Below are 12,217 nucleotides of genomic sequence, written 5' to 3'. Positions count from 1 at the left end.
ACTCTTGGATGTTCAACGCATAGTCCATAATCAACGCATAGCCTCTAATCAACGCATAGTAAGCCAACTTACTACTATCGCATTCCAACTTAGCCATCGTAAGAGCCATCCATTACCAACGCATAGGGTGGCTGCTTATCCTTGACGCATGGCTCACTAGGTACTACCGCAAGGCTTGCTCGGCATGGGCGCATGGTGCTTGGCATAGGCGCTAGCCGCTCGACGCATGAGCATGCTACATAGGCGCTGGCCATCGCTTACAGGCTTGCTCGGCCGCATGGGCATGCTCGGTTGCATTGATGCTTCTACGCATAGGCATGGCTGTTCGACAGGGCGCTCGCTGCATAGGTTGGCCGCTCGACGCATGGGCAGGGGCGCTCGGTGCATGGCATCGACACATCGCTTGGCAGTTTGGCCGGGGCGCTTCGACGCATGGCTGGGCGTCTGACTGAGGCTGCTCGACGCATGGCTGGGCATTTGGCAGTGCTTGGCCTACTCGACGCATTGGCTGTGCGCTGTGCATGAGCGCTTGACGCATGCCGAATGCCTTGCCCGTGTCCTCGCCTACCTTGTGCCATCCAACCTTCCAATGCATCACTTCCATTTTCCTTCCTTCACCAACGCATCCATCATCCAACACATCCAACACATCCATCATCCAATGCATCCAACGCATCAATACACCAAATTCTATACTTAGCCAAATTTCCAAGTTTTTTCCCCAAAAGTTAAACTTCCAAATTTCCTCTTTTCTTCAAATCTCTACTCTTTTCTCTACCATTGCACACTAGTTTCCACATCAACCTACTCACCACAGAAAATTTAGGATTCGGGGTTCACATTTACCTCCCACCTCACTTCTCCCTTGACCCAAATAATCTCTAATAATCTCTCCAAGATCTTATGGTTAACGCATGGTAATGTCTAATCCAACACTTAGTCAATTTTTCATCAATTTAAGCTTAACTCAAAACTACTCAAGAAAAATCTATTCAATGCCTAGAAATTTCCACTTCAACATAGGATTTAACTTTTTCTTAGTTAATTTCCTTAACCACCTGCTTAAGTAGGAATAATGATTTAGTGCTTTAGATTGATTTAGTGCTATATAAAGGTCAAACGATTTTTTATTTTATTTTATTAAATAAATAATTTATATTTACAACAAGGTAAATGAGATTTAGGACACTAAATCCAACATTGAAACATGGGCTAATAGTGATCAATTCGTTGTATGAATAATATCCCCTCCCATTTTTTTGGCTTCAAGGTACTGGGAAGAGATAGTTTCTATCTCTATTCTAGTCTTCTTACACTGCTTGGTTTGAGCCTCTTGTTTCTACTGTGGGTGTTTGTTGGTTTTCCCCAAAAAGAAGTTTAACTTTATAAATATATGAAATAAGAATAAAAAATTAAAAAAAAAAGAAAGAAAAAGAAAAAGAAAAAGAAAAAAAGAAAAAGACCTAAAATGTCATCAGTAGCATAAACAAAATTAAAAGAGTTGCATTACGTGGTAATAAGAAAAATCAGACCACATCTTTCGATCCCCGTCCTCTACTGCTGATTCTCTCTATCGTCCACAGTTCCAAAGCGAACGTAAAATTTCCCACCAAAACTATGAACAATCCAAGCCATTTCCCCTCAATTTAGCACCCTCATCAAACCCATTTCCTTTCTACTGCCTTTAATGGCCGCTTCATCTCTTTCTCTTCTTCCATCTCCCCTCACCTTTTCCCCTTGTGAGCGTTTCTCTGCTTCTTCTTCTTCCGCTTCATCTTCTTCCTTCTTCCATGGTGGAACCCATCTCAGGTTCCACAAAAACTTCCTCTCTGCACATTCTTATTCCTTCAATTCTTCTCCTTCTTCTCCTAATTCCCAATTTATTAAAAGGGTCTCTTCGAGACGACGCCTAGGAATTATAGTTAGTGCTTCTGGGGACTATTATGCCACTCTCGGGGTCCCCAAATCTGCTAATAGCAAGGAAATTAAGGCTGCTTATCGGAAATTGGCTCGTCAGGTACGGAATTTGTTCATTCTTTTGTGTGTGTAATTTGGTAATCGTGATCAAACTGGAGATTAGTTGCTTGAGAAGTTTATCTGTAGGGAAATGAAATTCTCTGAAAAGGGCTTCTGTTTGTTTAAGCCCCCAATGCAATCTTTGAGCTTCTTCGTGTATTGCCCAATCACTGATGAGTCTACTACTTTACTCTCAATATTAACTGACGATTCTTTTTAAATATTAATAATAAAAACTATTACTGTAGATTGTGAGAAATCCATGAGGCATGAATATTGTATTTGTGGACGGCAGGCTGTATTTACTCTTGTTTGGTGCTTGCGAATTAAAATTTTGAATAAGCTCAATGCCAGTGAAATTTGTGAATCCTATAACTCTATTATTCTAAGGCCGCGTTAGGGATAGATTCTCAAGAGTGATTATGAAAGAATCTTAACTGGTTTGGTATGTTTAAAACTATTTGTGAACGAATCTAGTAAAACAGTTTTTAAAATCGATTCCCTAGCTGTTAAAATTAGAATCAGATGTCACTCCTTAACAAATTTTATATATCTAGTACTAGTATATATCTCATCCAACCAAATTCTTTGTGAATACATTTTCAAGTATTTAATTTAATAAATAAATCATTTTGGAACAAATTTGAGTGTTTGGCAACCACTCATGAGACACATTTAAAGTACTTTTTATCAAAATTTTTAAATAAAAATGAGTTTTTTTCAAAAACACTTTATTATATCATAACCAAGTGATTGTTCAACCTGGATCACATTCTCCGGATGCGAGTTCACGGGAGCTGTGGTCCATGGTCAGATTTCATGTTCCTTCTGTGCTTCCTTTCTCTTGGTTGAATTTTTGTTCTGGTATACTTTCATTTTATCTCAATGAGTTGAAAGCATATATTATTTTAAATAACTATATATATATATAAATTTTAATAGGTATATTTTAGTTATTATATCAAATTTACCAAACACCAATTTAGAACTGATTTTTTAAAAATTGAGTAGCATATATATATATATATATATATATATATATTCCTTTTCGAAAAAATGGTTGCATTGGTAAAATCAACCCCAAAAATTAGGATATACGATTTGGTTGCAGGGGAAATATATTTGTTAAAAAATGACATCTGATTTTACTTTTAGCAACATTTTCTAAAAATTGTGTGGATGAATTTTTGTTTTAAAAAGTAATTTTACTTGATTCATTTACAATCAGTTTTACCAAACAGAGAAGTAGTTAAGATTCTTCCGTAATCACAACCTAAGCCTAGATATATTCTTAATAAATTTGCAAGCCATATTGACTTTTTTTTATTCTCTCCTTTCTCTCAAGTATCATCCTGATGTCAATAAAGAACCTGGGGCAACTGAGAAGTTTAAAGAGATCAGTGCTGCTTACGAGGTATGATTGAGAAAAAAAAAAAAAAACCGTAATGCATGTGGTGCATGTTTTCAGAACTTTCATTTCAAGTAACAAGTATATCTGAAATGTGTAATTTTCAGTCTTCACGAGCAATGTAATCTATGTATTTCCTTTAACCATCCATGTTCACAATCTCTTCCAAATTTATCATTTCGGAAAGTTGGTTTCATCATTTTGTGGCATCATCGATTGCTGATGAAGCACTTTACCCTTCCATATTTACACTTATAATATTCAAGTACAATGCTGTCAGGTTCTTTCAGATGATAAGAAGCGGGCTTTGTATGATCAATATGGCGAAGCTGGTGTTAAGAGTACAGTAGGAGGTTCTAGTGCTTATACGGTATTTTTGCTATTTGATATCATCTCTGTTCTCTGTATGGTATTGGTGTTAAGAGTACAGTAGGAGGTTCTAGTGCTTATACGGTTGTATGATCAATATGGCGAAGCTGGTGTTAAGAGTACAGTAGGAATATCTAGTGCTTATATGGTATTGTTGTTATTTTATATCATCTATATTCTCTGAGGGAAGTAGTCTTCCTGCTTGATGCATTTTCACATCAAGAAACTTTGGGCCTTATACTATATATTATTGTTGCAGACTAATCCATTTGATTTATTTGAGACATTCTTTGGACCAAGCATGGGAGGGTTTGGTGGTATGGATCCAACTGGTTTCCGCGCACGTCGTAGTAGTACTGTTACTAAGGGTGAAGACATACGGTGAGTAACAGCGTGACAAATGCTTGAAAAGTACTACTTTTTTTTGCTACTATTTTTGTAGTGTGATATTTCCTTTAATGTCTGCATTGGTCAGATTCAATTAAGGGAATGTTACTTGTACCTTTGCTGATCTCCATGATTTCCATGATTTCCATATTTGTTATATTTGTTAATAAATTTAAGTAGATGCATTTGTGTTTATGCCATTATGGTGGTTCTTCATGCCGAGGAAAACCTTAATTTCTTTTATAGATTTGGTAAATTTTTGCAAGGCATGATAACTTGAATGGCCTTTCCCTCCCACCACTTCCTACTTTCATAAGGTCCAGGCAGCGAGCTATTAATTTTGTAAAATTTTCAGGTATCTATGATAGTTGCTGGCTTGATTTCTTACTCAGATCTCCCTCTAGCTTAGGTTTTTAGAAACGCAGTTAGATAATCCTATGGAAAGAGGTGAGGCATGGCAAGTTACTCTAACCTGTGAACTTACAACTGCCTTCAACTGGGTAGCTGCCATGGTTGACATTTTGTCATGTTTGTGGCAAAGCATGTGATTGCCCATAGAAAGAGTGTATTAGTATTAAGTAACATATTATGTAGCATAATACTGAGGGCATGTAAGAAAATCTACATGAAAAAGCCATCACACCATCTTCTTCCTCTTCTCCTTGAAATTCTACTTTAAAGTTGAAACAGGGGGATTCTTGCTACCTTGACAGCATCAGACATTTTAGTTATTGTTATTTCTCTATTGCCAAGCAAACAATTCTAGCACAATTTTTGTGGTCATGAACTTTTCAACAACCACTATTTATTTTGGATACAAAACAAGAAAAAAAATTATAACAAATAGGTGACCGAATAACTACTACAATTGATTTACATGTTGTTTGGCTGTCTTCAATCAATAGGAAATTACTTCTTTGTAGTCCAAACTTATTAAATTGACATTAAATAACTGCTCAATATTTTGAGTCCAGATATGACATCAATTTAGGATCTTCTGAAGCCATATTTGGATCAGAAAAAGAATTTGAGCTGTCCCATCTGGAAACATGTGAAGTCTGCTCTGGTACTGGATCAAAGGTAGGCTCCAAAATGAGGATATGCTCAACATGTGGAGGGAGAGGACAGGTTATGAGAACCGAGCAAACACCTTTTGGCTTGTTTTCCCAGGTATAGGCATCACATCACCGTTGCTTTAGAACTTGTCCTTCAAAATTCATTGAATTTGTATTTGCTACTTAATTGTTCACATTTCATCCTCCATTCTATTTTTCAACGAGAAGCTTTTGTTTGATAAGTTTTGATTGGAATGCTTTATCTACCCTTCACTATCAGGGTCGTTTTGTATTTGTTTAAAGCCAGATTGCTCCAATGCTTGTGTCAGGTCTCTGTTTGTCCAAATTGTGGTGGCAATGGTGAGGTCATATCTGAATTCTGTCGGAAGTGTTCTGGCGAAGGACGCATCCGTGTTAAGAAAAACATCAAGGTTAAAGTTCCTCCAGGAGTAAGTGCAGGCAGTATCCTAAGAGTTGCAGGAGAAGGTGATGCTGGACCCAGAGGGTATGAGGTTAAGAGTTTATTTTATTTACTTTTTTTTTTTCCTTTAGAATATTTCAGGGTAATGTGTGTGTAATCTATTTCCCTTAAAAGTATCTGTTTGGCTAGATGTGTCTGATTCATAACCTTGCGAGACACTAGGCTGTCCTCATGCATCCTTGAAATGTAATATTTGTATGGATTATCAGTATATATTTACATGGCCTTGAGATTCCTTTATTTTTTAGGAATGGGAATGACCCGACTTTCTATCAAGGTTTTATTCTCAAGTTCCCATTATTCATTCATGCAAGTAAGCCATGTAGTCTTTTTCTTTGTCAGGGGCCCTCCGGGAGATCTCTTTGTGTATCTTGATGTTGAAGAGATACCCGGAATTCAAAGAGATGGCATCAATCTTTACTCAACAATAGCTATTAGTTATCTGGACGCCATTATGGGATCTGTTGTCAAGGTGGACTCTTAATTTTTTTTTTTTTTTTTTTGGGATCCATTTTGTTGCATTTGTTTAATTAGAGGGTTTAATCTCTATTCAAGCTATAAGTTTATAATTAAACTCCGTAAATAGTTGGATGGGTTGTGCGGTCATTTTTTGCAGCGTAGAACTGTGCATCAGCCTCCTGCAGCGTGCACAAGTGAATTGATGTTTGTGATACCTTTCAATTGTGAGATGCTTAAAGCTAATGGTTTCCATTCAAGCAAGACTGTCTTTATGAGCTTTTCTTTGTAGTGTTTGATATACTAGCTAGAAATTGTTGCAACCTTCATTTCGTGAGATTAACGAATAGTTAATAGCTTTGTCACGACAGGACTTCATTATCTGGTGCATAAGTGATCTAGTGTCCAAGGATTGTGTTTAACAATCCTTTTATGTGGCCTATACAGGTAAAGACGGTTGAAGGAATGGCTGAACTTCAAATTCCACCTGGTACTCAGCCTGGTGATGTTCTTGTTCTTGCAAAGAAAGGTGTTCCAAAACTGAATAAGCCATCAATTCGAGGCGACCACTTATTCACAATCAAAGTAACCATACCAAATCGTATTAGGTAAAAAGATAAAGGACGTGTTGTAGAATTTTGTTGGATGTGTTCTTAAATAACTTACATTTGGTTTCGGTACAATGGAAACATTTGACATGGGTTCTTGACCTCTAATTTGGAAATAAAAGAGACAACTGGAGGGAGTAATAGACATGCCTTTCCCATTTAAACTTATAAAATGGGTTCATAGTTAAGCCAGGTAGAAGAATCTTCAGGCCTTGATATAATTCATCTCATGCACGATATGCATATTTGCCTGGTTTGAGTCTTGTTTCTTATATCATTAGGGTAAGAGTGAACCATATCTACACTACTATGCTTTACAACATAAATATTTTTTTCAACTTGTAAATGGTTATTCATTTTGTTTCTTTTCTCATTTCCCTTCATCTTTTTAGAAATTATTAACAATGCCCATTTTTGTTTACAGTGAAAAAGAACGAGAATTGCTTGAAGAACTTGCTTCACTGAACAACACTGCTGGGACTGGGAGCCGTTTTAAAACTCGCCAAAAATCCCAACCACAACCAACTAGTAAGCAATATTCGCTGATCTCCCCTGCATGTTTTTCCAATCCCCTATAGAGGAATTCCATGTGTATATTATTATCAAAAAGAAAGCCAGAAAAGTTTAGCCCCAAAATTAATTATTTGAATGTCATGGTGCATTATTCAGGACCTGTTTGACAATCATTTGGGTTTGGGTTTGGGTTTGAGTTTTTTATTTTTTTATTATTTTTTTCCTTCTTTTTTCTAAATTAAGATTATAAACGCAATTTCTATCCATGGCTTTCTTTGTTTTGTTATTACTTTCTTCGAAGTTTTGCAAAATTCAAACAACTAAAGAAGTAGCTTTTAAAAACTTGTCTTGGTTTTGAAAATTTGGCTAAGGATTCAAATATTTTCTTATGAAGGATAAAAACCATAGTAACATGAAGTTCTCCAAAAAGATAAAAGAAGAAGAATAAGAAGAAAAAATGGAACATATTTTCAAAGACAAAAGTAAAACCGAAATAGTTAAGAAACAGGGCTGTCATTCATCTCCCTTTTGGCTTACCTTTCCATAGACTGTAATTAGTGGAATTACATTTTTTTTTTATGAGAATCAAGAATTAGTGGTATTACATTTACAGTTTCAATATTGGAATCCTTATAATGGATTGCATTTACAGATACAAGTACAGAAAATGAGGTCAAAACAGTTGCCAATAGTACTGAATCTACTGATGATGGGGACTCCAATGATCTATGGAAAAAAGTACAAGATTTTGCTGGGTATAATCTCTTTTCTGTGCTTTCAATTATACCTTCTTTAATCTGATTATAACTGGGGAACTAGTTTTACTTTTAAATTTTAAACAGCTGCCCTCCAAAGACTATTGTCCTAAAATTTTCCCCAAGGGATTCTCTAAAGATTATTTTGAAATAGTTTTCTATTATTCTGAACTTCTTAATGCATGTTTGGATAGTGCACTGCCTCCTTGCCATCAATGCAATGAATAGTAATGAATCATTACCATCTTTGTAGAGATTTGGTATGAGAACAAAAAATGTGGTTACTAACATTTCAAACCTCATGTCTACATACAATATCAATAGCTTACTGTTTCATTTTATAAAATTTGGAACTTGCAGGTCTGTGGCTAAAGGAGCTCTACAATGGCTGAAAGATAACCTTTAGCCTTACGTTCGAGCTTGGCGTCAGCTTTGGTTGAAACCAAACTATCATTACAAGTCCTTGTTCATTCTCGTTGGCGCTATTTCTCTACTTCTACCCAATTATGGCTCAAAGACACTATCTGGCAATTTCTTGAGATATTTTCTTCATGCGTCTTCCAGGAGAAGCCATTGTGCTCAGAGTGGATGTTCATAACTTGCTTAAAGTTGAGATTTTTTTTTTTTTTTTTTTTTTTTGGTCTCATTAGGTAATGGTATTGATTAGAATTACATTTCAGACTCATATTCATTTATAACAATTCAAAGCGTTAGAAAAAAAAATGATTTTGACTTGTTGAGAATGGGATTTTGGTGAAATATTGTTGTCCACTGAAAATGGAGAAGAGTCCATTTTGAAGTTGAAATTGAGATATCTATGCATCCTGCATTATGTTCTAATTATTGATAAAAGTTAAATTACAAATTTAATCGTTTCAAATATTTTTATTTAGTCTCTAAACTTTCAACAAGTGTCTATTTAGTCTCCAAACTTTCAACAAGTGTTCTAATAGATTTACTAACTTTCAAATTTGTATTTAATGTCTCTGTATTTTTATTTTCTATCGAGTAGGCGTTTGATTATTTAATATTTTTTTTTTTTTAAAAAGGACAAACCTATCACAAAATTAGAAGTTTAAGCTTTTGTTAGACATAAAATTCAATTTTATATCTAATAGATAAAGTTCATAAACCAATTAAACATTTTCAATTTAGTTACTAAATAGACCTAAACTTAGAAAAAAAGAACTGAAGTTGTAAATTTACATTGTATTGATATTTTATAGTTTAGATCAAATAGATATAGACTTGAAAATGGAGAAAAGTAAACTTATAACTCAATTCATTGACAATCCGAGAAATATGAATAGTGGTTTCTATTTTTAGGATTAATTTCTACAATGAAAATGATCAAGCAAGCATGATAGCAAAAATATAAAGAAGTGCTTCATCTGTTCTCAATTTCTAGTCCTTTTGACAGGACTAATTTTCTTTTTACAACTCTTTTTCTTTTAAAATAGGAAAAAAAAAAAAGGCTTTTGGATGTTTAAAAGGAATTCATCTTGTAAAAATGAAAGTAGTAGATTTGTTAGCTTTGTCTCTCTTCACGACTTTGGTTGATCAAAAGCCATATGGCTACAACCACAGGAGCTGATATCATGATAAGAGCTTGTACAATGTTGGGTTTGGTCATCTCTGGAAAGATTATGCTTCCATATTTTATTCCACATCCCCCTGCTATGGACCCTGCCGCCAGTTTCAACAAAAATTGCACATCCTCCTGCATAGTATGTAGCAAGTGAGGCAACCAAAGTAAATATTGCCAATATCATTATCATCATCATCATCATCTTTGATATATTCAGAACCTACATGAAATGATTTTTGAAGTGCTTAAAACAATTGTTGTACGTGAAAACACATTTTTAAACCATTAGAAAGAAGGGTAGGGGAGATAAACTGCTTCTAAATCTTGTCTTTGCTTGTGTTAACATGAAGAATAGCTTGACATCTTACTTGTGGAATGAGATACTATTATTACATGGTTTTTTCAGTATCTCATAAACCATATACTTACGAAAGCACCAAATTACTACTAATAGCTCAATCAAACTATCGAAGAAGTCATTACATAGTCTAAATATATCATGTTTGGAAACCAGAAATGTAATTTAATTAAACAGTACAAAGAGAAATTCTCCTTTCTTTTCATTTTTCTGCACATTCTACACTGATTATGTTTAAGTTTAGGCTTCCTTGTCAGTATCAGGCATATCTTAAAAGAGCTTCGTTTCTCTCTAAGAAAGGCAGCAGGAGAAAGAGTAATAGAAAATCTTGTAGCCAAATGAATTAATTTGGTTCCCCAACTTTTAGCATCTTTAGATGCCTCATGGATTCTGATAAGAACGATATTAGGGTGTTATTAGAGTATTAAAGATATATTAGCAAATTAGATTTGGAGTTTGTTATACTTCAAATAGAAAGAAAAGGGAATGAAGAAGATAAGCAATATTTTGGTGAGGGAATTAAGGCTTGAGTGTGATCTCAAGATTGGGAGAGTCCAAGTACCTTGAATAACTTGGTTTATCTTGTATTTTGGTTATCGAAATGTATTTGGGTTTTATCTGATTCTAGGTTGAATAAAAGCAAATGAAAGGCATAAAAACTCAATGTAATCTAGAATTCTGCCAAAGATTTTGTTATCAACAAACACAAATGTAGCTAGAGGAGTTAAAAGTGAAGTAAAATTATTCAAATAAATGACCCCTGACAGGATAGGGGAAGATATTGGTTTGATTTGATTTTGTTAGATTTTTTTGAATTAAACCAGAAGGTAACTCCACAAAATAAGAGTTGGAAACATTTGTTTTATATTATACCCCATAACTATCGATCAAAATCATTTCGACATTATTGAATTATGATGATGATAATGTTGAACGGAACTTTTCTAAAAATGAATTGGATACATATCAAGTTGAGAATGGTTTGGATATATCATCTTGAACATGAAATCCATGCTTTTTCTAGGTTTGATAACCGAAAGACGAGGAATGCATACCCACCCTAACAAGAATTTACTCAATTTCAGATTTCGTCGTCTAATTCAATCGAAGGAACTTCTAGAATCTAGCCAAAGATCAATCAAAATACTGCTAAAATGTGGTTAATCCTATTGATTTTCTCCTTCGTTCAGCCTAAATTCAGCATAATATCCCTCGAATTACCAAGTGGAAACAGCAATTTGCAAAGCGAAAGTTCTTATAGACTGAGAGATAGAAGACAATACGAAAATACACACCTGATTAATGAAACCGCCGGCGTCGGTGTCGTCGTTGCCGCTCGGATTCCCTCCTTGTCCAAGTGCTCGAATGGCGGGAAATTTCAGCCGCGTATTGAGAAAGCAATTTGGATAGCGAACTGTGAGTCTTGCGAAATTCGTCGGCTTCTTTTCAGATTTGGCGGGAGCCGGAATGCCGATCTTCAAGGCTCCGGTCGTCGTTACCGCCGCTGCCATTTTCTCTATTATCTTCGATTTCTTTTAACGGCCACCGCGAAATTATCGTTGCTTCTTTTCACTCTGTTCACTTAGTTGTTCGCCAGCGTGCCACGTCCGCAAAGTCTGATTGGTTGGTTCTTTTTTCCATTAAATCAGATATTTAAAAATTGAAAATTAATGAAAAAAAATATTCATAATTTTGTCGAGAGTATTGGTTTTCAGGTTTCAAAGTTTTAATTTCGTGAAATTGAATTCTAAACTTAAACAAATTGTCAATTTTTATCATATATTCGTGTGAAAGATTGGGAAATTTTCTTAGATGGAAAAATCTTAACTATTTATAGAGAATGAAAAAAATAATAATCTTAACATTGAAGTTCCTGTAAGATTAAATTTTGTTATTTTGTATAAATAGTTTTCTTTTATTTTTCTATTTTTTGAAATTCTTGGTACATGTAGGTTATTTTTAAATATAGTTATATAGTAATATGAAATAAAATCTACATACTATTTCAAAGAGGATATGGAAAAAAACATTTGATTTTCTCTTTTTCCCTTCATTTGATGATTATAGAGATATATTAGGTAATTTCACGTTTAAAATCATTAAATAAATTATTGTGCCCCTAAATTTTAGCATTGCACAAAAAAATATTTAATTTTTCACTTTCTTTTTCTTTTAGCATAAACGTGAATGGAGTTTGATTTATTTTTTAAGATTTGATTCAAG

At 34.6% G+C, this 12,217-nt stretch overlaps 2 protein-coding genes across 2 annotated transcripts; one reads left to right on the top strand and one right to left on the bottom strand.

Annotated features, from left to right (window-relative positions):
• Window positions 1-1,482: 1,482 nt before the first annotated feature.
• On the top strand, window positions 1,483-8,727 carry LOC120092159 (Molecular chaperone Hsp40/DnaJ family protein). Its single transcript, XM_039050391.2, has 11 exons — window positions 1,483-2,017; window positions 3,362-3,430; window positions 3,705-3,794; window positions 4,053-4,174; window positions 5,155-5,350; window positions 5,565-5,740; window positions 6,059-6,188; window positions 6,620-6,780; window positions 7,205-7,308; window positions 7,946-8,048; window positions 8,409-8,727. Exons 1-11 carry the CDS (start codon window positions 1,688-1,690, stop codon window positions 8,452-8,454), a joined length of 1,527 nt encoding a protein of 508 aa, XP_038906319.1. The 5' UTR covers window positions 1,483-1,687; the 3' UTR covers window positions 8,455-8,727.
• Window positions 8,728-9,333: 606 nt separating this feature from the next.
• Window positions 9,334-11,615, bottom strand: LOC120089511 (homoserine O-acetyltransferase). The gene is made up of 2 exons (XM_039047010.2): window positions 11,290-11,615; window positions 9,334-9,768 (listed from the first exon to the last, which is right to left on the bottom strand). The coding sequence occupies exons 1-2, from the start codon at window positions 11,503-11,505 to the stop codon at window positions 9,577-9,579; spliced, it is 408 nt and encodes a 135-aa protein (XP_038902938.1). The 5' UTR covers window positions 11,506-11,615; the 3' UTR covers window positions 9,334-9,576.
• Between the last annotated feature and the right edge of the window lie 602 nt (window positions 11,616-12,217).

This window comes from Benincasa hispida, chromosome 1, assembly GCF_027475165.1.
Source record: "Benincasa hispida cultivar pf3 chromosome 1, pf3_genome.v1.1, whole genome shotgun sequence".
NCBI lineage: Eukaryota > Viridiplantae > Streptophyta > Magnoliopsida > Cucurbitales > Cucurbitaceae > Benincasa > Benincasa hispida.
Note: the sequence above shows the minus strand (reverse complement) of the source record. Positions and strands in the feature narration are given on the sequence as shown.